Source organism: Sciurus vulgaris (genome assembly GCF_902686455.1).
Source record: "Sciurus vulgaris genome assembly, chromosome: 5".
Lineage (NCBI taxonomy): Eukaryota > Metazoa > Chordata > Mammalia > Rodentia > Sciuridae > Sciurus > Sciurus vulgaris.
In genome coordinates this window covers 998786-1024257 of record NC_136465.1, presented here as the reverse complement: position 1 = coordinate 1024257, position 25472 = coordinate 998786, and the positions used below count along the sequence as shown (strand labels likewise).

The following is a 25472-nucleotide window of genomic DNA, read 5'->3' as shown; positions in this document are numbered from 1 at the left end:
AAGACCCTCTTTCTAAATAAAGCCACATTCTGAGATACAGGAGTTGGGGCTCTACATATCTTTCTTATGGAGGGTATGATTCAGCCCTTAACAGGATACACAGCCTGAAATGCTGAAAAGAGGAGCCAAGTCACCCTGCAGCGGGGACTTCTGTGACCCTTACGCAGACCAGGTCCCAGAACCCAGGGAGTCAAGGACGATGCCTCCTGACCATAAAATCTGTAAGAACTGATGGTAAGAATCCAATTAGAACTGGGCAGCATGGGCCACAGTGACCTAGAGTTGTCACGGCAGTGGGGACTTGAAAGTGTGATGTCATCCTGTGTCAGTCAAGTCAAGAGGCGGACCTGGGCAGGACTCTCTGGAAACTTCCCTGGAACCCCAATAAAAGTGGAGTGCGGGAGAGGCACGCTGTCCCTCTCCTCTCTGAGAGGACCCCTCTCTCCCCTGAGAGTGTCCCCTTCCCTCTTCTATCCCTTCTAATTGACTCATGCCTATTACTTTGAGCAACATGTCTGAGTGTCAGGTAGCGAGGGATCTCCACCTGCCTCGGGTTGAGCCATCTGTGGGGTCCACCTGCATCCCTTTGCGCTGAATTGTTGATGCTTCATGAGATGATACAAGGCAGGATCCGCTTGCCCAGGATGGTGACTGTTGACAGTGAGCTTGCCAAGTTCAGAAGCACTGCTATGCATTTTGAGCTTATGACTGCACCTTCAGGCTTCCTAACCAGAACACGGGGCCCTCGGAACCCGAGTTCATTTTACAAACATGAGCAATGAGATTTGTCTGTGTGCGCTGGGACTTACGACGAGGCGGAGCTTGGTGGCCATGTAGCTGGTCAGGGTCTCTGTGTGCTTTCTCACATGTGGGGTTGCTCACTAAGGACAGCAGCTTTGCAGGAGGCGGGCAGGCAGCACCGCATCACCCCAGGGCCAGCAGGGCACAAAGGCTGGGTCGGTGGATCCCAGAGAGCCAGTACTGCACCTCCGGCCCTCCTGGCATGTGGGTTTGTGGTGGGTGGGGAGACGACCGGTGATCCAGGAAGTTTCCAGCAGAAGGTGGGTGGTCACTGGTGGTGTGGAGGCAGACAGGTGACGGCCTTGAGCTGGGGACACAGCCGTCTCTGGGCTGCTTCCTTTCTCTGCTTTGCTTCAGCAGCCTTGCTTTCCTGGCGTCTCTCTGTGTTTGGGTGGGAAAACAGGGAAGGTTGGGGCGGGCAGAAGCGAACCGGAAGAGAAGGGCAGGTGGGATGTCAGCGAGCAGCGAGGATCCCGCACCTGGGGCTGGCCTGGGAGCTGTTGACGGGGCCGCCTACCAGAGCCTCCCACCCCACTGCCGCGGCGATGCCCGTGGTGAGGCAGGGACACCAGGGCTCAGGAGGCAGCGCCTCGCTGCCAAGCTCACAGCCTGGCGGGTGGTGGGCACCTTCAGGTCCAGCCTCCGAACTTGTCCCCGGGGAGGGGCTGCAGATCACGCGAGCCAGGCACTCTTCTGACGAGGCACCAAGCCTGCGCCAGGCCCTCCATGATGCACAGCACCTCGGCGCTGGGCACATCATTGGACACTGGCCTCGCCTGGTGCCTCCCACCCACCTGCAGAACCCACAAAACACCAAGGGCCTGAGATTCACCTTCTCCCCAAGAGGCCGCCCTTTGCCAAAAACTGTTTCCAGTCCTCACGCTTGACCTTCACCTGCACGACCTTGACCCCAGTGCCTTTTGCTCAGATGGCTTTTCTGTGTAAAGTAGAAGTTCAGGGAGTCGTTATGCAGGGCTCTGCCCCCGACCAGCCAGGCTAACCCCCAGAAGGCACTGCCCATGTGGGAGTTCCTCCTGCCCAAGCTGAAAGGTTTCCCTGAGCTTTCTGAGAACAGCCACATCTCCCAAACAGGGCAGTGTCAACTGGCAGGGTGATGGAAGAAGCTGGAGTTAAGCAGCCTTGTGAGGCAGGGCGGTTGTGAGTCTCCCTGGCCCACATCACAGGGAAGATCTGCCTGGTCTGTTGCTTCTGCAATGAAGGGTTGCCCAATTCTAGGATAAAACGTAAACGAGATCCTTACTGAAGTGCTGTGATTCTGCCCCTTCCCGCTGGGCACCTGGGCCCACTGTGCTCTCTTCTGCCCGGGAGATCCTGGCACACCAGGAGACCCGGCGGGCCTGATTTTTCCAGCCTTCCCCTTGTCTTCTCCCTGAGGAGTGAGTCTATAAAGTGAGTTTATAAAGGCCTCAAGGGCGCCACACATGGCTTTCCTCCCATGATTTGTCTTTCTCCCCATGGTGACTTGCTGCCATGACTTAGCTAATCTGAAATCACCTCTCCCCAGCTTTCTTCCCCAGATGGTTTCAACTTTCTGTTGGCGATAAGAGAAACTCACAAGCTCTGGAACGCAGAAGTGAAAGGGCAGCTCTTCCCTGCGGTCACACTGGAACCACAGGCCCCACTGGCCCGGCGAGGAGAGTCCCTCCATGCCTGCTGCCACCGTGGGGCCTCACACAGAGGCTTCTTTGAAAACTGGAAGACTGAAGGCCCAGCAGGACAGCAGCTGCCTCTGCATATCCAGGGCCCTGCTTCCCAGGACTTCAGAGGCTCAGGCCCCGACCCAGGAGGAGGAGCTGGCCCTCGTCTGATGGCATCTGTGCCTGACCTGCTCCAGGTGACCGGATGCTTTGGCTTCAGATGCACTGTGGGTTTAATAAACAATCTCGCAGGCTTGGCTGAGTGGGGATCTTAAGCAGATGGCCCAACAGCCAACCCCTGGCCTGGACCAGGAGCTTGGCCCCAGCAGAGGGAAGGGCCGAGGGTGGGGAGGGCATGCCAGCTTGGCAGGGCATCTTCTGGCCTGCCTTCCGGGTCAGGACTTGCCCCTGCGCTCCTCTGGTCCAGTATGTTTCTGCTGTAAAACCAGCACGTCCTCACTGGCTGCTTCTCCCCAGTTGCCACTGAGATCTTTCTTTCTGTTTTAGTTTTTAGTGGTTCACCAAGGTGGTCCAGATGTGAGCCCAACACTTCCCCATCTGAGCATTCACAGGACTCCTCCAGGGCTGAAGGTCTCTGTCTCCCTGTGCCTCCAGGGCTGAAGGTCTCTGTCTCCCCAGGCCTCCAGGGCTGAAGGTCTCTGTCTCCTTGTGCCTCCAGGGCTGAAGGTCTCTGTCTCCTTGTGCCTCCAGGGCTGAAGGTCTCTGTCTCCCCGGGCCTCCAGGGCTGAAGGTCTCTGTCTCCCCCGGGCCTCCAGGGCTGAAGGTCTCTGTCTCCCCGTGCCTCCAGGGCTGAAGGTCTCTGTCTCCCCGTGCCTCCAGGGCTGAAGGTCTCTGTCTCCTTGTGCCTCCAGGGCTGAAGGTCTCTGTCTCCCCCGTGCCTCCGGGGCTGAAGGTCTCTGTCTCCCCAGGCCTCCAGGGCCATTGGTTTCTGCCTCCTCACGCCTTCTCCCCCACTCTCCTCCTCTAGGGCCCTTGTTCCACCCAGCTGCACCTGCTCACCTGGCCCAGGTGCCCTCTGCCCTGCCTCACCGCTGGCTCTCTGTGTGTCTGTGTCCTGGGCTGTGTGATTCCCTGGCCTCCATCTGCTTCCTCGTCCTCTCTGCCATGCACAGCAAGCAAGGATTTCCCGCCCTCAGCCCCGCGTGTTTCACGTCTGGAACTCCCACTCGATTCTCTCGCTACCATTCTGTTCTGGTCCATCTGCTCACTGGGCCCTTGAGTGGGGTCTCACACCTTCTTAGCGAAGGCCCCTGGTGGCGTCCCCCCGAGGGGTTTCCATGGTCTGTTTCTATGCCGGTATTTTTCTCTGGGATTTGGGTCATCTCTCCTTCTGTTGTCTTTGCCAGCTAATGTTCACTTGGATGTCAATCATCACATGTGAAACATCTCAGCGATGGCTGAGGGCTGGCTGCCTGCCTGCAGCAAGCTTCGTCTCCCTCCTGGCAGGCACCTGGTGGAGCGAGGCTTCTGCATCCAGCTGGGGGGAAACGGGGTAGGGGCGGCTTTGTTCCGTTTTAACCCTGCTACTGAATCAGGCCGTGAATGTGCTGGGCGCTTAGCATCACAGATTAGAGGTCACTCTGATTGCTCAGCTGAACCTGGGCAGAGAAACCTGAGTCCAGACCTGAATGTTCTCCAACTGTGGTAACAGACCAGTCAAGGAGCCATTGGCGTCGCGGGGCAGGGTCCTGGGTGGAGTCGGGCGGGCTTGCTTCTCGTGGACAGAGGTTTTGCAGGGGTGTGGGAGCTACAGCAGGAGCCAGCTCCCTCAGGCAGGGCAGGTGTGCTCTGGGTCAGATTTATTTCAGCCCACACCATTCCTTGAGTCGCGCCCCAGACAAACCAGTCAACAGTAGGAAACAGTTCTCGCTAACCTCCGACTTTGAGGCCAAGCACTGACTAGGGGCAAATGGAAAACAGATGTTATTTACACATTTCCCATTTTTTCCCAATTTAAATGATGTGTCTCCTCCCTTCTTTCTCTATGTCTTTGTCTGTCTTGAAACATGCAAGTGGGCTCCAAACAATCAGATTACCTAATGACTGAAAATAAGAACTGAACCTGGGGTCGCAGAACACAGAAGCTTCTGTGGACGTTGCCAGCCAGACCCAGACAGCATGGTGCTGCTGGTCTCCTCTGTGGCCCCACACCCACCACTCGGCCCTGCTGGAGGAAGCTCTTGTCCTTGGCACAAGCAGATGTCCTTGGCACCAGGCGCGGGGAGGTTGAGGTTAAAGGATCTCAGTTATTTCCTGCTCTGAGCGCCATGCTGATTTCCCTATCCATCCAGCCCGGAGTTTTCTTTCTGAGTCGAAGCCCGTCAGTTCAGAGGAGAATCGCTTGTAACAGGAGATAACAGGTACCTCATATTCAACAGAGCAGCTGTAACTGGTGGCTTGTATTAAACCGCTTACCTCCAGAAAGGCCATGTTGTTGTCCTGATCCCTGTTTAGTCAACATTCTTGAACAAGATGGAAGTGATGCTGGCTTTAGGTGATTGTTACCCTGGGAGCCAGTGCGGAATCGCACTACTGCACAGCTCTTGCTTCCTGCAAGCAGGAGGTGAGCTCTGCTTCCCCACATGGGCATGGCGCTCTCTTTCAAGGAACTCTGGCCGCAGAGCTGTCAAGGGCGACCAATTAGTAGCCCCCTTTCTCCTGCCTGAGGCTGAAAATGCCCTCCGCCGGCTGTGATCAGCTATGCTCAGCTTCAGAAGCAAACCTGTTTCTGCAGCCTGGGAGCAGAGATCCGTAAACAGACCTGCAGATGCCAGTTACTTGATTCAAATGAAGAATCCCTGAGCGACTTCTCACGATTATCCTTGGGAGGCAGCCCAGCCCTTTAGAGTTGAGAATGTGCAGGGAATTAAATGCAAAGAGCCAACCCCCGCCTCACCTCTGGAAGCTTCCAGTAGTCATGCTTCAGATAGAGATGACCCGAGGGCATCTCACAGGGCCATTGCTAGATTGGATTAGGCTAGGTGGATTAGGGAGGCAGAAGCCTCCAGAATGCTGGTTTATTGGATATCCTATGAAATCATGTTCTTCTCTGATACAGTTAAAATAAGCTCTTACGATAGCTAAGCCTTTGCAATGGTTTACTTGTTTACTTTTTGGAATTCCAGGCTCTCTCCTTAGTGAGCGAGCAGCCTCTTCACAGGCTGGATGTGAAGCTCTGAGCAGCTGGAGAGAGGCCTCGAGATTCCCTGGAACTGGGTTCTAGTGCTGATGAGGGGCTGCTGTGTGGGGAGCCCTCTGCTCTCCTGGGGGGGCGCTCGGGTCTGGCCCGCTGGCCCAGGAACCACTCTGGCCCTCCTGCTGCATGGCCTGATCACAGTGGCCAGTGCCAGGCTGCAGCTGTACCAAGCCCGCAGCGAGGCAGGAAGGGTGGTGTGCGCCAGGGTGCAGTGGGGTCTGAGCCAGGACGAGGCCACGTGGAGCGGGGCTAAGGAGATGTCACCAGGACCTGCCTGGCTCCATCAGTCCGGGCACGGCCTGTCTCTGGTTTCAGAACAAAGTTCGTGGCTGTTGTGGAGGACAGCTCCGATCAGCCCTGTTCCTCAGGGTCTCAGGTGCACCAAGAATGCAGTGTCCACCTGCGCTTCCCAGGACCACTTCCTGGAATGTACTTGCAGCGAGGTGGCCTTGAGGGACCAGGCCACATTCCCTCTAGACGAGGTCGGACCTCCTCACTGTGGAACAGTGGACCCGAGGCTAGTGTCCCTTGGCTGTGACTCGAGCCCAGCACACGTCCTGTGGTGTATTGGCCATATCTCTACCCCTGGCCCCGGGCAAAGGGGGCCATGTGACGTGCTGCTTGGTTCTGTTTCCTGGATGGAGAGTAGTAAGTCCTTTGTCTGTAGCCCCCGTCTCATCAGCATGGAACAGACAGCCACAGCTAACTCATTGCCTTGTAGATAAGTAAAAGGATGTCTGCAGCGATCCATGGCCAGGCCCTGCTTCAGAGCTGAGCTTCTGCCAGGTACTGGACACAAGGGCAGGGATCATGACTTTTTTTGTTTTGTTTTGTTTTGTACTGAGGATCGAACCCAGGGCTGCTCTACCACTGAGCTATATCCCAGTCCTTTTTATTTTTTATTTTGAAACAGGTTCTGGCTAAGTTGCCCAGGCTGGCCTTGAACTTGAGATGCTGCTGTCTCAGCCTCCCAAGTTGCTGGGATCACAAGCATGCGCCACCATACCTGGTGGGTTCATGACTTAAAAAACAAAAACAAAAACAAAGAAACAACTACAGTATTTTGAGCATAGTGCCCAGTACATAAATGTCTTTGAAAGAATATTGATTGACTCAATGCCGGACACACCGAGGATGTGGGCTGTGTCCATCCAGTCTGTCTTCCAAAGGGTACCTGAGAATGTCGTATGAATTCAGCAATACACTCTTGTTGGAGCCAGAGATACAAAGAGCCATTAAATAATCTTACCCTCAGAAGGTTCAGGATTGGATCATAAGCCAATTAGCAAAAGCCATCTGCTCAGGGTGATGTAGTAATTTCCAGGTTTTCACGTGGGAAGGGTTAGAAGCAGGTATGGGCTTGGCTTGGGACAGACCCTTCAGGGCAGCCGTCCACCAGGCGCCGCCCGGGGTCACACAGTGAGGAGGACCACGAGCGGTGGCCCACCGTGGAGGCATCGTTGTGGACGAGGGTTTGTGCGTGTGTGTGGGGTGGTGCCCATGGCACTCGGTGGCCCACAGCTGAGGCATCGCCCTGGACAAGGGTTTGCACATTCGCCTGGGTTCTTTGCTTTCCCTTCTGTACAGTCTGCGGTTTGACAGATGCCAGTGTCCCTGTGCCCATCACCATGGCATCACTGCCCCACGTCCCCTGTGCTGCACCTGTGCGTCCTCCCTCCCACTACCCCGGGCTTTTCGCCAGCTCCTGGTTTTGCCTTTGGCGAGCAGTCCAGTGGTTGGAATCAGGGGAGCGGCTTTTCAGAGCGGTTGCTGGGGCTTGTGGTCTTCCCGGGCCCTGCAGCTCTTTCCCTCCTAGCACAGCATGCGCCATGCTGTCATCGTCTTTGCCCACTGAAGGGTGTCTCAGAGCTGACCATTGTGTCCGCTTTGAAGAAAGCCCCCACGAACACCTGCGTGCACCTGTCCAGCTCACCCCGGGTGGACACCATGAAGCACGACTACTGGATCAAGGGACAACTGGAAGGTTCTGAGCGTCGATGGCACCGGCCTGGTCACCGGTGTGAAGGTCAGGACTGCTCTTTGTCGGTGTTTCCAGGCCTACTGCTGGACGGCCCGCAAATGGCGTGCGTCTTCAGATGGAGCAGTGCGGGCACTGCTGCTTCCGTCGGTAAGACCTCCCACGCCAACGCCCAGGAGCCGGCAGCCCGCCCGAGGTCTGCCAGGAGTCCTGTGGGACCAAGGTCCGGCCCCCACCGCCTGTGCGCTGGTGACTTCGGTGCGTGCCTAGCCCGCGCCCACGCCCAGCGGTGGTGTGTGAGGCCTGCCCGCTATCTTGCCATCAGCCTTTCCCACACGAGTCCCGGAACTACGCTGCTTTGGTCTGTGTTCCTCCATGGCGCCGTGAGGGGCGTCTTTTCACGCGCTTTCCACCCACAGAGCTTCTGTGCAAGGTGTCTCTTCAGGTCTTTGCCATTTTTTTAAAAACTGTGTTGTTTTCTTACTGTTCACGGCTCTTTGCATTTTTTGGATGATAGTCTTCTGTCAGGTGAGTGTCCTGTGAGTGTCCGTCTTGGTCTGTAGCTTGTCCTTTCCTTCTCTGAACAGCCTTCACAGAGAGGGTTTTAACTGAGTGAAATTCAACTTCTCTTCCTTTCATTTCTCTTCCCTGTCTGTGCCTCTCACTGCCCTTTCCTGCCTTGCTGTGGTCACCAGGGCTCCGGGTGATGCTGAGTGGGGAGCCAGCCCCGCCTCGCCCTGACCTCGTGATCTGGCGTGTTGGCGTGGCTTCTGCAGGGAGTCCCTGCTGGCCCCGGGTGCTGCGTTTCCACTGTGAACGTGCTGGGTTCTGTCGGATGCTTTTCCTGCTCTATCGATGCGGTTATGTGATCCGTCTTCTTCGGCCTGTGAATGTGGTGGCACGCTGAATTGGTTTTCGGATGTTGAACCAGCCTGGCACACCTGGGTGAGCCCCAAAGGGTTGTGGGGCGTGATGATTTCTACACATTGCTGGACTGGATTTGCCGAGAGTCGGTGAGGAGACGTGCATCATGCTCATGAGACGTGGGTTTGAGCTTTCCTTTCCTGCAGCATCTCTGGCTGGCATAAGGGACACGCCACCTCACAGGTGAGTTAGGGAGTGTTCCTTCTGCTTCTCTTTTTTGAAGGAGACTGCAGAGAATCGACAGAATGTCTTCTTTAAATATTTGGTAGAATTCCCCAGTGAACCCATGCATCCTGGTGCTTTCTATTTTGGAAGTTCGTCAAGTATTAAACGGCTGTCTTTAATAGACCTAGGCCTATTCAGATACCTGTTTCTCCTCGTGTGAGCTCTGTTGGGTTGTCTTCCAGGGCTTGGTCCTTTTCATGGAAGTTGTTAATCAGAGGCATTGCGTGATCAGTAACACTGGATCACTAGCAAGGTTTTCTTCTTCATTTCTGATATCCGTCATCTCTCTCTCTCTCTCTCTCTCATGTGGGGACGGAGCCCAAGGCTTGGTGCAGGCCAGGAGAGCATCTGGCCGCTGGGCCACCCCAGCCCCAGGCTTGCCCTTGGCAGAATCTAAGTGCCACCATGACGCATGAGGAAGTGGAAGTTCCCATACATCTGTCTTGTGGCTTTCACTCAAAAGGCTCTAGAAACTTTGAGTTGTTCTGTGGTGACTGCAGAGGAGTATCACGTGAGTTTCTGAGCACTTCTACTGACTTCCAGAAAATACTGTTAAATCATACGTGGATCAAAGGACAAAGTTCCAAATGACGTTCAGCTAAACCAAGCTTCCCTGAAGGACCATGGGTTAAAAAAGAGAAGTTGCAAAGCTTTTCATGTTTGCTGTTTAGAAGGCGCCACAGCGAGACAAAGGCGCCAGCATGCATCCTCAGCCTGGCAGCCATGTGTCCTCAGCTCAATTCTTGACTGAAACCGTTGGTGGATGGTGAAGGCAGCCCTGGGCGCTGGACTGAAGGACTGCAGTGGGTTCCTTTCCCTGACGGTCCTCTCGCGCTAGAATTCACACGTACAGACCAACTCCTGGTAGGAATGCTCAGCAAACTGAGCGAGTCTCACGGGGGAGTTGGAAGGTGGCCTTGCCTGTGCTCTCTGTTCTTCTCTTCACCTGTGTCTCTGTCATCCCACTCCGAACTTCGTCCAGGCCGGAGCCGGGGGGGGGGGCAGAGACCAGGCAGGAAGCTCTGTCCCAATGTGCTGATGCCAGGGAGGGCGGCCCAGCGAGGCGGTCTGGCTGCAGCCTGGGGGTTGGGAGGGGAGGGAGCTACCTGCAGTGATGTCCCTCTGAGAGGGGGTAGGTAGGGATGGCCTTGCGAAAGCAATCTCTGTCAGGGCAACTGGCAGTGGGCAGGAAGGGCAGCAGGGCTCCAAGCCGCTGCAGGCAGGGAGCCTGGCCACACAGGGGCGGCCCCAGGTCCACCCAAGGACGTGGCTTGCACCTCGCTGGGCAGCTTAGGCATCACCCACCTCACTGCAACCAGTTCCTGCACGGGCAGTGTGACCCTTGGATGCGTCCCTTCCATTGCAATCGGAGGAGCATGAGCCACCAGAACTAAGCGCCATAGCATCCACTAATTTTGGAACCATTCTACTGGGTACCTCGTGTTGGCCCCACATTACGCCTCAGCCCTGGGGGCCACTTTCCAGTGAACAAGGGACCGAGGGCATTCCAACACGGAACACACAGGGAAGAAGGGCGCGGTTGGTTCTCCTTGACAAAGCTCTTTGGTCGGTGTAACTTTTCTGAGTTTAAAATAACACAGGAATTCACTCCAATAAAAAGTGAACATTACTTTTCTCAAAAATATTTAATTGCAGAACTATGTACAGGAGACAAACATCAGCAATTCAGAAATCAAATGAAAGAGGCATTATCGAAGCGGGGTTTTGGAGCAAATGGTGCACGTGTTTTTCTTACAATTGGCTGCGAGTGGAAAAATGTTATGGGGAAAAGAAACTAAAAAAAAAAAAAAAAAAGTCTTAGAAGCCTTAAAGCCATGATCAGCACTCTGATAGGGAAGGTGGTGTTGTGGAGAGGACCGGGGTCCAGCTCATTCAGGTGGGCGTGCTGCATGCGCTACAGAGGATTTACCAAAGAACCGTCCAACACGAGGAAGAGTTCCATGAAAGAGTACCCAGAGGTGTGGCCATGCACACGTGGGGCTTGGCACCCACTCGTGTTTGGTGATCTCATATGTACATTTATTTACACACACGCACGCACACACATATATATTTATATGCTTTTGTTTTAAGCTCTGACTAAACTGCTAGTTCCCTGCTCTAGCATTCCTGGACTTCCACGGGAGGTGACTAACTCAGTCTTCAGTCTACACCTGGGCATTCTAGCCTGCGGTGTGAGGGTGGGTGGTTGGCCGACAGGAAGGCCTGTAACAGACAACAGCGGCTTCCCGATGCAGAAAGAAGAGAACCAAGTAGCCCAGGTCTTATTACCTGTTGGGGGAACCTTTTGAATTCAGCAAACCAGCTGGAAAGAGGCGGGAGGGAGACATTCATGCTGAGCCCTTGGAAAGTGACCTGACTACCTCATCAGGGTGATGGGCCTGGCCGTGGTGGTGGGTTGGGGGTGGACCAGAGTGCACAGCCAGCCCAGAGCGCCCTTCACCGTTCTCACAGACGTGAGCCGCACGCGCCCCGTGGAGGCCAGGCTGCTGGAGGCCAGGCTGCTGGCGAGAGATCAGTCCGTACAGAAGCCTGGCACACCGTTCCCGTGCCCGCTCTCCCTGGCACGAGCAGGAAGGCTTGGCTGCCAGGTCTTCAGGGTTGTAAGAAGCACCAATGATGAAGAGCCACCTGGGGTCTGAGGAGGCGGGAGGTGGGCCTTTGCTACCTTGGCTCGTGTATACACAAAATTTGCTAAAAAGGAATTTTATAATAGGTAACCAACATTTCCTCTGCAACAAAGTCGTCAGCTGAGTTTAGATTGAAACTTGAAATAATTTCTTTTAGTGCTTAAAAGGCTCAGGCCTCTTTCCAAGTGGCAGGAGGGAAAGTCTGTTTCTCATAGCATCCCACGGGCCGTGCCCACGGCCACGACCATGCCCACGGCCACGCCCACGGGCTGCGCCACACCTCCAGGCGTGCAGGAGAGCAAGTGGAGAAGCTGGAATCCGGGAGTCCACAGCGCAGTGCCTGCGTCTGCAGAGCCCCGCTCTCTCTCTGCTTCCAGGGCAGGTGGGTTTCTTCACTGTGAAGCGTGGGCTGACACCACACATTCCATCTGGAGGCAGCTGAGCTGCGTGAGGGTGAAACATTGCCTCCGTCCGGTTGGGCTCGGTTCTGTTCTAGAAATGCAAGCCAAAGGCAGCAGGAGGGCAGACTGGCCCTCAGGTCACGCCTCCGCCTCCAGACCTCCATGCCTCTTCCCACCTCATGCCCACAGGCATGTCTCTGCGCTCCCTCCCCCGGCCTGTCTCCTGGTTGTGCCCTCCTTGACTTTAGCAGCACCCCGCGCAGAGCTGCGGACACATCAGGGGTGAGGGTGCAAGCCCTGAGAATGCCCTACCCGTCTGCCTGTTTCCCAGAGCTCGGGACTTGGTGTGCCGCGCTGTCTGCAGAGGTAGACACAGGCTCCACCTGACCACAGGCCCCTGGCCAGGCCTGAATGAAAGCAGGCAGCTTGATCCACTGCCCAGGGGCTCCTGGCAGCGCCTCCCACATTCCCAACATGTTCTGCGGCTGCACTGTGCTGGGGGCATCTGCCCGAAGCGTCAGACCTGCCCCTCTGGGACTCCTGCTGCCCAACACCAACTGCAGCTCTGCCTGGAGGACAGCAGGTGGGCCTCTCTGCGGGGCAGGGGTCTGCTTGGAGCCTGTCGATTTAGATGGAGGGGTGTGAGATGCGGCAGAAGCCATTGCTGCACTGCCTGGCTGAAGACACTCACTGCCCAGACACTGGCCACCTTCCCGGCCTCCTGGTGTATGTCATGTCATTTTCAAGGCTGGGAACCTGAGTTTGACCCAGACCTACAATAAAAGGTAAATAAAAATGCAGATAAAAACAGGGGAACCCTTGGACGTTCCAAGGAAGTAGAGTTTGAAAACTATAAAAACTATAGAACGATCCCAGTAAGGTTTTTCATCTTAAACGACCTTATTAGTATGTTAAGAAGAAAATACAAAGGCCAAGGTTTGAAAGAGGGCGGCTGGGAAGTGAACACATGTGGAGGAGTTGACGTGGCCGTGGCCCTGGGGGAGGGCGTCTCTGCTCTGGGGGCTGCTCACGCCGGGCCAGGTGACTCCCACACCCACGCTGTTCCTGCCTCTCCCTCCAAGATGGAGGGACCAGGGTCGTCTCTGTCCTGTAGCTGACTGAGTTCAGCCTGAACCTGGCAGATGTGCACGAGGCAACTTCTGTCCCTCTGGACATCCTGGGGCACCATCAGGACTCCCTCGGGCCTGTGCGCCCTTCCCCAAAGAAAGCAACCACACTAGCCCCAGGTCTCCCGGAGTTGGCTCCTGGCTTCTGACCCTTCAGGAATGAGAGGACAGCCAGAGTCTGAGGGCGCCACTGCCCGCAGCAGAGACCCGCTGACACACCTGAGCAGGTGTGTCTCCTGCGCCCACTCACCACCAAAGCTGGACCCCAACCAGACAGCCGTCCTGGAGAGAGCGCTCGGGTCGCTGCGGGTGGTGAGGGGCCTCTGCAGCACGGGGCTTCCCAGGAGCCTTGCCTCCTGGGCTGGGCAGAGCACCCCTTAGAGCTCAGGTGTGGCCAATGGTGTCGCTTAACATGGCACCGAGAGGGCAAAGACCAAGATGGCAAACGGGAGCCCAGACCCTCCCAGACCCTGGACGGAGAACCCAACCCAGCCTGTGTGTGCTGCAAGGTGTCCCACCCCAGACTTGGCCAGCTCACAAGGGCTGGCAAGCAGAGATTCCTCTACTGTGAAGGTCACTGATCTTGTTTTGATTTTTTTAGTTTTAAAAAGACCAGAATGCAACCAGAATGTAATTTGCATTTTTTCTAATAGCACGCCTTCCATTAGTGTGTGATGTGAGATCTTCAGGACTGGAGTGGAGTTGGGGGCATGGACCACATTGCACCCAGAGGCTTTCCGAATGTTCTTGGGATGTCGATCTAAGTTGGCAGAGGAAGACATGGCGGCCACACCAGGGACTCGCGGGCACTCGCCCTCTGCTGGGTCCTGTTCCACGGACTGAGTCTTGCCTCTGGGAGTTTCTGGGAGCCCACAGAGGCTTGGCACAGGCCGCCAGCCTTGGTGCCAGATGGTTCCTCCCCAGTCGCCCAGCAGCTGCTGCCCTCCAGGAGCGTGGGCTTCAGGGCACGTCCTGGGATGTGCCTGGGGTGGTCCTCAGCAGCAGCCTCCATCCATCCTCAGTCTTCTGCTAAAACCGTGTCCCAAACACAGTAGGAAGAGGACACGGGATGCCTATGTGGTATGCCTCCCGCCCGGGGTGGGAACACCAGAGTCTCATTTCTTCACACAAACATGGCTTCTCCTCTGGGCCCACGATGGAATGTCACCTGCAGGAGGTCCTGCCCTCGCCAGGGGCCATGAGCGGGTGACCCTCTGTTAGGCCTAGCAGCAGGTGTGTCCACCGTGGCCTTGTCTTTGGAACTAGTGAACTGCACAGGGGCACGTTCTCTACCTCGAGTCTGTGACCGCTGTGGCAGCCTGATGGACCCCCCAGGGGTGTTGGGCCAAGGCTTCTGGGGGTCGTCAAGTAGCAGAGCGTACCAGAAACATAAAGTCAACCCAAGTCCGGGCACACTTCGCCCGGGCAGGGGCCGTGGCATCCGGGATCTAAGACAGACAGCCGTCACCCCATGCTGCGACAAGCTTCTGTGTATTTCGAGCAGGTCAAGGAAATGAGATGAAGCCCAGTGGTCTTCAGGAGAGGCGGGGCGTACATGCCCATCCTGCTTGACTGCGGTCACTTCTAAATGGTGCTTCCTCTGGGCAGCACGTTGTTGTGAACGTCTAAAAGGCCAATACTTACAAATACACTTGCTTTTAACAGAGCGAGTGAGCATAGGAAGAAGCATCGTTATTGTACACTGTTCAGGATTTAGGTATTTATTTAGGTAGAAAACGCTTTGAACACTGGGGAAACAGGATTCAGTTATAGAAGAATATTTCAGGGAATTTTTTTTTTTGCATTTTTCAAGGATATACATTCGTACTGATTTTTGCTTCCAAATATATTTTAAGGCTGTTTGGTAAAATATATACCAGATCTGAGGCTCACCTTACAGGGTTTTGTTCTTACAGGGAATTCTTAACTACTCAGCTTTAAAAAAGCAAAACTCTGCAGCTCAACATGCTTTAATATCAGCTGCGCCCAGGGAACCCCATGCGTAGTGGAATGTAGACTACCAGGGAGAGGAAGGGACCGTCTTCCCGAAGCCCCGCCTGCGCGGCCGCCTCACCAGCCCACCCCAGGCCGGGCTCTAAAGTGCGAATCCGGAGAGAACAAAGTGCTAGGGGCCTCCAGGGCGCTCCTCTATGGCTGGCGTGAGCAGGAGACTGGCGCTGGGGTGGAGACGTCTTAGGTGGCAATCCTGCCTGCGCCGCGGAGTGCGCCAGCTCTGAGGCTGGGATCCAGCGGGGACTCGAATGGGCTCTCCTCTGATGGCCTCTGAGTGGATACAGCAGGCCAGCCGGGCAGCGGTCACCGCTGTGTCTGCGTTTAGCTGCACACGGAGGCCCCTGACCAGAGTCACTGCTACTCTCCTCTGGCACCCATCAGAGTCCTGCAAGCTAATAACCCTTGTCTTAAATCCCACAGCTCGACATCACCACATGTGACCCTTCCCCCTTCATGTCTAACACAGGCAAGAAGTCTGTTCTTCAGCGATACTGCATAGGACGAGAGAATTCTGGAAAAATACAAGTGTAAACTACATTTCTTCTTTACCATTTAAACTGCGATATACTTACCACCCACATCCGTATTCCTATACTTTTCACAACATCACAACTGTCATTTAAACAAGCAAACTTCGTTTTTGTTTTAAGGACACCCTGGAAAAGCCAACTGATAGAGCAATTTGAGAATGCATCTACAGAGATAAAAAAAAATCACATGTAGCGTAAGTGGTGACCTAAAGAAAGTGCTCGGTGTCATGTTTTGTGATACAAAGGAATAAAGAATGCCACGTCGCTTCTTCTCTCACTCCCGGCCTTCTTGAACTCCGTCCCTGCCGCGCCTCGCAGCCTCGGGAAGGGATGTTGGTTTATTTTTGAACATGTAGATGCTGTGCCGGGTGCTCCTCGAGGTCAGACTTGGAATCTCCTGGGCTTTGGGGGGCACAGGGCGGGGAGCTCCGAGGTTGGAGAGACCCCTTCTCATCACCATGGACTCCGCACGGGGAACCTACGCTTCTGCCCGTGGTAGCGGGAAAGGGCGGCAGTGAGGGCGATGGTCAGCTGGGCTCGGGAAAGTGACTTGAGGTCGGCGACGAGGGAAGTGGATCTGTCTCTCCTGCGCTTGGCGCTGTAGCACCTTCCGCTGGGTGTCTAGAGCCGCTCGTGAGTGGTGAGATACCCATTTGTAGTTATTTGTTGTTCTTACCAAGTTATCTCACGATTTATAAAAATATAAGTAACAAAGTGTAGGCTGGGTTCCATCTCCAGAGGCGTGTCCTCTGAGACCAGAGGGAGTCAGACCTCGCCAGGCCCGTGCATCGGAGCTGGCCGCAGCCAGCCCGTCAGGTGCAAAGGTGGCCCTTGCCAGAGCTCAGCAAACCGAAGACATGGGGAGCGTTCCACTGTGTCTGTGGTGCAAAATCACAACGGCAGGGGCGTATTCAGTGGCAGAAATGAGACAAAAACTACCCGGTCGGCAATAACCTGTACAAGCATCGTGTCAGACGGCAGCTGAGCGCGGCCGCCATCCTCAGAGCCGGGTCTGGGCCTCGGGGATGTAGATCTCGATGCTGTCTGCGCGCTCGGTGGTGGAGTTCTGTCGGAAGGAGGCCGCCCTCTTGGCAGCCAGGAGCCGCCTTCGGGCTTCTTGGCGTTGTCTGTCCGGCAGGTCCAAGGACTTTTCTCTCGTGATGGGGAATTTCCCTTTGGTGGGCTTCTTTGGTATCGGAGGGGGGACCTTTCTTTCCTCCTGAAAAGCAACAGAAGTCAAAGCCGAGGTCAGACTTTGGGTCTGGGCCTAGGTCTCCAGCCCTCTCGGGAGGATTCGAGTTTGCCCTGCTTCTGCCGCTCAGTCTGCCTCCAAGGAGGGGCGTGTGACAAGAGAGGCCCGTCCTCCTGGCACATGCCCCACACAGGCAGCACTGTGTCTTGCTCCCTCTGGCCACGTGGGCTTGGACACGGCAACGGGCTGAGGCCCGTGGAGCCTGACGCTAGGGGCGTGGCAGGGGAGCTGCTCTGCTGTCTGACTTCGCTCCGGGGGTGCTTCACACAGGCGGAGGCCAGAGCAGCGACTCTGATGCTTAAGATAACTCATCAAGACCTTTCCCTCTTCTCTGGGCAGCCTCCAAACGGCCCTATAAGAGGCACATTCCTGTGAGAGCCCCTTTCAAGGCTGGCTATGGCGAGGAGGTGATCAGGAGCCTTGTGGGGCCCACAGTCCCACTGCAGGAAAACTCGAAGGGGCAGGGCCTCTCTGTAGGGTGGCCCTGCGGCTCACGTTCTGCCCGGGGGGTGTTGTGTCCTCAGCAAGAGTTGGTTCTTACTTGGGAATTGCTCTCTGAACAGCCTGGAAGATACACTCATGGTAGTTCTCAGTCACGGAGGAGCAGAGAGGAGGAGGAAGCACTGTGGTGCCAATGGGGTGCGTGTGAGCGAGTTCTGTTTGCTCTCCGCAGAACAACCTCCCGCCTGGCTCAGCACTAAGCCAAGGCTCGCCAGACTCACTGACATCCCACTGAGGCGTCCGTGCCCTGTGCCAGCCCACACCCCTCTGTAACCTGGCAAGAGAGCACTGGTCCTCAGTGCCACGTGTCAGCATCTGGCCTGGACCCCCTAGCAAGCCACTGGCACCTCTGGGGAGCTATAGATGGCAGCAAGGACACACGTGGCCTGTGCTTTAATCTCAGCTCACTGTCCTCGCCTGTGTGTTAAACTCCCCTCCCAGAAGCATGCTGCACTGACTCTGTGTGGCTTGGTTTTAATTTACAACGTCTGTCTAGAAACAGCAGACATGACCCCTTCCTGCAGTGCACACGGCTTCCTGCAGTGCTGGGGCAGGCTGATCATCTCCTGGCTCTGCAGGGGCTGCTCCCTCCTGAAGAAGTAGGACCCAGGTCTGAGTATCTTGAGTGCGCACCGCCAGCCCGTCTTAGGGCCATGGTGGACACAGCCACCGAGACAGCATCCTCCGTCTGTCCGGTGAGGCCCAAGATGCTGCCTTGCCTCTGGCTAGACAGCCAGTCAAAGGTCTTGCTGCAGAGGAGCCTGCACAGCTGGGCCTGCACCTTCCCTGTGGGGAGTGTCACAGTACCACCGTCTAAGCAAAGGTGGGGAGGATTAATCCCCAGAAGAGGTGAGACTGCAGACATGCATGGGATCTGGCCGGGGCCTGGGGGCCATCCATGTGAAGACACGCAGGGAGGAGCCCCTGTGCCTCACGTGCCTGCGACTCCAGTCTCACCTGTGCACGCGTGTACACAGAGACGTGCAGGGCTGACTCCACCCTAAGCTGCTGCCCTAGACCTGTCTCCACGTGGTGCTGGGAGCACACGGCTTCTGCACTTGGATTGGATGCCAGGAGGCCACCCTAAAGGCCTACAGGGACAGCGCTCCACACGGCACACGTACCTTTCTCTCAGGCGACTCCACCGCCTTCCAGTCATTGAGCTTCAGCTGCTGCAGCTCATCGAACTTCATGCTAACGTCCTCAATGGACAGCTGCAGCATGTCCCAGTAGCCGGCCAGGTCCTGGGAGGTGGGCCTTGGCATGGCACTGGGGTCCTGTGGACACATGGCAGCTTAGAGCCAGGGATGTACTGGGCTGCTCCTTCCCCTGTGCCATCCAGGGCCTCTGCTGGGGGAGGCCCCCCGCCTCCCCTGTGCCATCCGGGGCTTCCCGCCTCCCCTGTGCCATCCAGGAACTCAGCTGGAGGAGGCCCAGCTCCTTCCCTGTGCCATCGAGGTCTCATCTGAGTGGTGCAGGTATTGGGGAGGGTCGCTGTGTGTGCTGGAAGTTCTTTTAACACCTGTGTAGAATGGAGATTCAGACACAGGTAGCTCATCCCTTCCCTGCTCCACATGGAAAATGCTAGGGCGGAGGCAGAGACGAAAGCTTTTGAATCCTCAGCAGGGCCCTGTGTTTTGGTCACCCGTGGATTATTCAGAAGGCACGGGCCAGTTCATCTGCCATGGAAGTGGTGGAGATGGTGGGTGGGAGGAGGGTGGCTGGAGCCAGCCCTGCTTGTGTTTGTTCTAAGGATCTTAGCTCACACTAGGAGGGTCGAGGACACCTTACAAATGAAATGTGTATTTAGTCCACTCCTATGTGGAGAGAGTACAGGTGAGTAAGCCTCTTGGAGGGGCAGAGGTTTCACTGACAAGTTCTCTCACCTGGAAGGCCCAGGTGATGCCCCCGGTCAGGCCTGGGCCCTGCATGGGCTGTGTCCCTCTGCCCAATACCCCACAGTTCCTGCCCTAGAAGCAGAGGGACTGTTCTGCATGGGCTCACCTGGTTTGGTGGGAGGCCAGCCCAAACTGGTGCCTTAACAACCAGATAGCCACCTGAGCTTGCTTAAAGGGTGCATTTTCAGCTTGCTCTCAGTGGTTGACATGAGCACATACCCAGTGTGCAGTTCCTCTGAACTGACTTGACGTCATGTCAAACGATTGTTTCAGGCTGCATCCCACCTGTCATGCACAAGCTGGTAGCCAGGCTACCAGCACAGGGCAGAGGATCAGAAGGTCTGCCCCTAGTCTGAGATTTTCCCACCCAAGCAAGATGCAGAGCTGCTTTCTGCTGTGAGAGCGTTCTTCCTTTGACCACTAGAGGGCAACCACTGACCATGCAGATGGGCTGGTGTGAGGACAGGGCCTGCGGCTCAAGGCACCTGCTTTCCTCTTGTTCTCTTAGGGACCTGGCAGCTGTGTCTGAGTCAGCTGTGCAGCCTCACTGGACTGTGTGCCTGCTCTGTGGGGCCCGTCCTAAGGTCTGGGAGGTCCTGGTGTTCTCTGGGGTTCTGACTTCAGCCACCTGCCCAAAGCTGCCTGCCACTAGCGCTGCTCCGTAAACCACGGCCACTGGCTCTGATGGCACCTGCTTCTGTTCTCAGTAGGTCTCTCCTGCCAGACCTCAAAAGGGCTCAGAGCTCTTTTGTACTAATCCTGGACAGAAGCCAAAAGAAAGCAAGTACTCAAACCCAATATTTATAAGCTGGAAAGGCAGCAAAGACATTAGGGTGGATGGTTTCAGGGCTGACTTCAGCTGCTCTGGGAGAGAGCAGCATGCACTTGATAGGCCGAGGGTGGACATGTGCCCCTGGGGGCCCCTGGGGCCTCCCCAACTCTGTGCAGCATTCATAGTTCCTTGGTGGCTCAGCCAATGCCTTTAAAAATAGCAGAGGACGGGGTTGGGGGCCAGAGGACACACCTGGCAGCCAGCATTTACTCAGCGGCCTGCATCTTTGAGGACTCTAAACTGTCCATTCTGCTTCTTAAATGTCCGTTAAACTTATGCCACAGGTGACATGCTGGGAACCCAAAATCTTCTGATGGACTTTCATGGGCTACTTGGAGACCATCAGAGAAAACACCCTTGCTGACCCTGTTTAAAGATGGGCTGGGCAGCTTGGAGGGGCCTCTGCCTCTGACTGGTGAGAACATCCTACTTAGGGTCTCCAGGTAAACAGCAAACACAATACACGTGATCAGAACACCTGTGGCCGAGCCCGGACGAGCCAGCCTCCCACTGACAATGTCCAGGTGAAGAACATCAGTGCACAGGTGTGAAGCTGCCTAGAGTCATGGATACCATGTGCTGCTCCCATGCAAGCATGAGAACGCTTGGTTTAGTCGGAGAAGTCCGTATGTGTGAACAGGAAGAACCTGTGGACATGTTTCTACCTGTGGATAAGTACGCACGTGTGCACTGACAGCTCAGCACACTGACAGCTCTGGGGCAGTGCGCACAAAGTGTGTGTGTGTGTGTGTGTGTGTGCGTGTGTGTGTGTAGCAGACATCCATTTGCGTGTGTGCACCACGTCCACATACGTGTGGCTTTTCTTCCTCTGGCTGCCAGGAAGACCCAGGCTTGGAGCCAGCTGCAGGCACACATCTTCACACAGAACCCTTCTGTCCTGACGCAGGTGAAGGCTGGCTCATTCCTGCAACTCCTCCTGATCTCCGCCCACCCAGGCAGCCTGCCTCCACATTCCATGCCTCAGGCGTCCGCTCCTTACTGAGGCCTGGGCCACAGTGGAATTCACCTCTCCGCTCCTGGGAGACACTGCCATGGCAGAGGCCCAGCCTTACACCATGTTTCCAGGATTCCAGCCTCCTGCTCAATGCCCCTCAAGCATGGCACTGCTGCATGCTGAAACCAGGGGCGGGTGAGTCGCTAGGGCTCAGTGTGTGTCTCCAAATTAGGCAATGAGTCCCCAGGAAGGGGTGGGTGCCCAGGAGGGGGTGTGAGTCCCCAGTGATGGTGTGTAATACCCCAGGAATGGGTGTGAGTCCACAGAAGGGGTGCCAGTCCCCAAAGATTGGGTCGAGTCCCCAGAGATGGTGTGTGAGTTCACAGGAAGGGGTGTGAGTCCCCAGGAAGTGGTGTGAGTCCCCAGAGATGGTGTGTGAGTTCACAGGAAGGGGTGAGTCTCCAGAGACAGGGTGTGAGTCCACAGGAAGGAGTGTGAGTCCTCAGAGATGGTGTGTGAGTCCCCAGGAAGGGGTATGAGTCCACAGGAAGGGGTGTGAGTTCCCAGAGATGGTGTGTGAGTTCACAGGAAGGGGTGTGAGTCCCCAGGAAGTGGTGTGAATCCCCAGAGATGGTGTGAGTCCCCAGGAAGGGGTGTGAGTCCCCAGAGATGGTGTGTGAGTTCACAGGCAGGGATATGAATCCTAGGAAGGGGTGTGAGTCCATAGGAAAAGGTGTGAGTCCCCAGGGAAGGTATATTAGTTAGTCCCAGGGTAGGAACGTGAGTCTCCATGGATGGCACTGAGTCCCAGGGATGAGGGTGTGGGTCCCCACGGAAGGAACGTGAGTCCCCGTGGATGGATCTGAGTCCCAGGGGTGAGGGTGTGGGTCCCCACAGAAGGATCTGTGTCCCTGTGGATGGATCTGAGTCCCAGGGATGAGGGCATGTCTTCCCAGGGAAGGAACGTGAGTCCCCGTGGATGGATCTGAGTCCAGGGATAAGGGCGTGGGTCCCCAGGGAAGGGACATGAGTTCCCATGGATGGATCTGAGTCCAAGGATAAGGGTGTGGGTCCCCAGGGAAGGAACGTGAGTCCCCGTGGATGGATCTGAGTCCGGGGATAAGGGCGTGGGTCCCCAGGGAAGGGACGTGAGTCCCCATGGATGGATCCGAGTCTAGGGATGAGGGTGTGTCTTCCCAGGGATGGGGTGTGGTCCCCAGGGAGGGAGTGGAAGTCCCCATGGATGGGTTGCGGGTACCCAGTGCCAGACAGCGTCCTCTCCTGAACGCGCCATTCCCGGCACACAGGAGCTTTAGCTGGTGAGGAGACTGTGAAGGACGGGCCTCTGCTGTGAGGCAGACAGGCCCCTGGAGGTGCACTCACCATGTTCTGCTGGCAGAGCCAATAGAACTGCTGGAACTTCTGGGACATGAGCAGCTGGGCACTCCCCACTGCACTCCTGATCTTCCCGAGAGCTGTGACAGACAGGACAGGGTCAGGCCCCCGCGGCCACAGGTTGGCCCTGTCTCCAGACTCTGCCTTCCGCTGGAGACAGAGCTTCGGCAGCGGCTCGCTCCCCAGCATGCGAGGAGATCAAAGACAGCCAGGGGCAACTGCAAAGCCCCTCTCTTGGGTACTGGGAAATGGAGTTCAGCAAGGGGGCTGTCTGTGGGGACCTTCATGGTGGGCAGGAGACGGTGCCAGTGCTGCACTGAGGTGAGCCGGAGAGGAGCGTGGGCAGAGCGCACTGCATGCACTTCCCAGCTGTATGGGCTCCAGGAGTCCAGCGACCTCGGGGAGGTACTGGTCCCTGACCTTCAGGAAATCTCCCTGACACCTGCCATCTCACTGGCTGTAGCTGGTCTTCAGTGAACCGTGGGCCGTGGTCTCAGGCAGTGCTTTGAGATGCACCCTGATTATGGAGACCCTCAGGAGGTCATGGGGAAGACCTTGAGGACAGAAGACCGGTCACAAGCCACCCACAGGCCTCGCTCTCAGGCTCAGGGGCACCTGATGTCCTCTTAAAGGCACCCTACCCGTATGAGCGTTTGGCCAAAGGCAGAAGGTGGGGAGATTCAGCTCCATCTGCCATCCACGCCTGACCTGCCCGTCTTCAACTGGTGAGCCAAATAGCAAATTTATAAAGCAAACAGTCTGGCTGTAGCTACACTAGGGACTTAAGAATTACAGAAAGACTGGTGTGGTCACTTCCAGACTCACTGGGCAAGTGGAAGGCTTGCCCGAGAAGCCTTCGGAAAGTCACTCCTTCCCCAGATCTGGATCTTCTTGCCACCCCGCCGACCCTGCCCAGACTGGTGGGCACAGCACTGCCTTGGCACCTTGGCAGATCCCAGCTCGCTTAGGCCTCACAGCCTCCTGGAACCGACGGAGTCCTTTTTCACCTGGACCCTTCGTCTGTGGCACAGGCCCTGGCAGGGCCCGCTCAGAGGTCCTCCACAGAGCTTGCTCATCATGGTTACCTGGCTTTCTGCACCACCAAGTGGGGTCCTGCCCACCGAGCAGGGTGCTGTGGCCTAAGTATCTTACGAGGACTCGGTTTGTACTGTGGGCTCAGTGCATGGGGTCACCCTTCCGTTTGGGGTTTGTGGAGTTTGTCTGTGGAGGGCCCTCGCCCTGGTGAAGTGGGTGTGCCCAAGTGCTTGGTTTGTCTTCTCATCTGGCTGTGCCTCAGATTCTGTGCTGAGCACCCATGACTACCCTGTGCCAAGTACTTGCAGGGTAGATGCTCTGGGAGAGGCATGTGGGGAGTGGGGGCGAGGTGAGAGAGGGCAGGGGGCTTGGGGTGGTGTCTGCTTTGGCGTACAGGCACAGAATCGAGCTCGCCCCTGCTGGCCTGGCCAGGCTGGCGCCCAGGGAGGGCCACTGCTGCTCTTGATAAGCACAACTCTGCTCCTTTTGTCTTCTAAACCTGAGTAATTGGTGAAGGTATTTAAGGGGGCTTGCTGTAGTCAAGTTGTCCTGCAGAAGTGGAGAAGAAAGGAACAGATGCACTTGTTTTACCGACTCTGCTTCTTCAAATTGTAATTGAACAGTCAGTTGGGTGTGTAAAACTTGAAGCATGAATCTCTAACTTTCATATTCCTCTTGGGGTGGAAGTCTGCTGGAGCACTGATACAAAGCGCTTCAACTTATAATCTTCAGCATGACGTGAATAGATGGCAATATCATGGCACTGATTCAATGTAGTGGAGAGTCTTACTAGAGCAAAAACTGGATGTGGCTAGGGGAGATGAGGAGTGCCGGAGAGAGAGCTAACGGCGCGCTGGCTAATGGCAGAGCCCCGCTGTTCGGGGGTCGGGAAGGACCGGATCTGTTACCCACAGTGTAAACAGCTTCCTGTGGGGCGGGGAATTTGAAATGAAAATTCAACTTTTCCTTTTCCACCGTCCTTCCCTAATTTTGCCATCGCTTAGACGTTTCCTCTCAGGAGCTTCAGGTAAGCATGGATGCTCCCTGGAATGGAGATTTGCAGAGAGACTGAGGCAGCCCTGCCTTTGATGAACAGAGATTTGGTTAGCTTACTGCTCCTTTAATCGATTTTCTTCCGATTGCACGTGAATTTGCTATGAAGTACCAGGACAATATTCACACTACTGTTCTGTTCCAAATGTGAGGTGGACTTTTATAGGATCTGCAGCCTCAACGCGGCCATTTGTGTTCACAAACTCTCTTGGTGCCAAAGGGCCTCTGCTCTCAGCAGTCTCTGCCCCTGCGGGACTCCTTGCTTCCTGGTTTCCAGCACATACTTCTTTCCACGGCTGCTTGGTCACTGGGGTGCTTGGGGTCATCTTCAGAGGCACTCACCGTATCAAGGGAAGGGTTTCATCAGCTGGATCCAGGAGTGGACCGGGCCCCAGCTCAGTGTCCACTGGGAATCTGGCAGCGGCACCTGTGCCCCTGAGCAGGAGGCTGTCACTGGGCATGTGGCCATCTGCTCTGCTCAGGAGGACCATCTCTGGGCGCGGAGCTGGATGGCCTGGCCAGCTGCAGGCAGGGTTCCTCTTCAGCAGGCCTGGCTCACCCTGTGTTGAGTGCCTGCACCCTCCAGTCTCAGGTTTGTCCAGGTGTGTGTCCACTGCAGCTGGACATCCCAACCAGGGATGGCTGCCCTTCACCCCAGGAGATGGCCTGGGAGTCTCAACGCCCCTCTGGCATTGGGGCAGCTCGTGTGCTCATGGCCCCTGGTGGTCTGAGGCACCTCTGGTGGTGAGTGGCAGGGTCCTCTCAGGTTGTCCATGGCTCTTAGCTGGCAGGGTGGGCGTGTGGGGCATCAGCCCCTGGGGGAGCTGTTTAGGATGAGGGCCTCAGGAACACTCTGCAGGGCTGATGCACGCTCCTCGCAGACCCCTGCCAGCAGTGGATCCCAGCACATGCGTCCAATGTGACCCTGGTGAGTCGGCAAGACACCATCGGAAGGCACTTTGACTTCTGTCTCACCTGATGCCATTTCCTGTTGGGTACTGAAATAATCAGTCCAAAATCCCTGAC

At 56.1% G+C, this 25472-nt stretch overlaps 1 protein-coding gene and 1 long non-coding RNA gene across 2 annotated transcripts in view; one reads left to right on the top strand and one right to left on the bottom strand.

The window, feature by feature from the left end:
* Window positions 1-2976: 2976 nt before the first annotated feature.
* LOC306660953 lies at window positions 2977-3878 on the top strand. The gene is made up of 3 exons (XR_013763800.1): window positions 2977-3050; window positions 3083-3114; window positions 3179-3878. It is a non-coding gene; the product is annotated as an uncharacterized lncRNA (long non-coding RNA).
* A 10687-nt stretch (window positions 3879-14565) lies between these two features.
* The window catches only part of DLGAP2 (DLG associated protein 2), a 663652-nt gene continuing 652745 nt past the window's right edge, over window positions 14566-25472 (bottom strand). The window contains exons 15-17 of the mRNA XM_079142912.1: window positions 22347-22438; window positions 18403-18555; window positions 14566-16744 (exon numbers count right to left, since the gene is read on the bottom strand). Of these exons, the coding sequence (XP_078999038.1) occupies window positions 16526-16744; window positions 18403-18555; window positions 22347-22438 (464 nt within the window). The 3' untranslated portion in view covers window positions 14566-16525. The remainder of the gene's footprint in view (window positions 16745-18402; window positions 18556-22346; window positions 22439-25472) is intronic.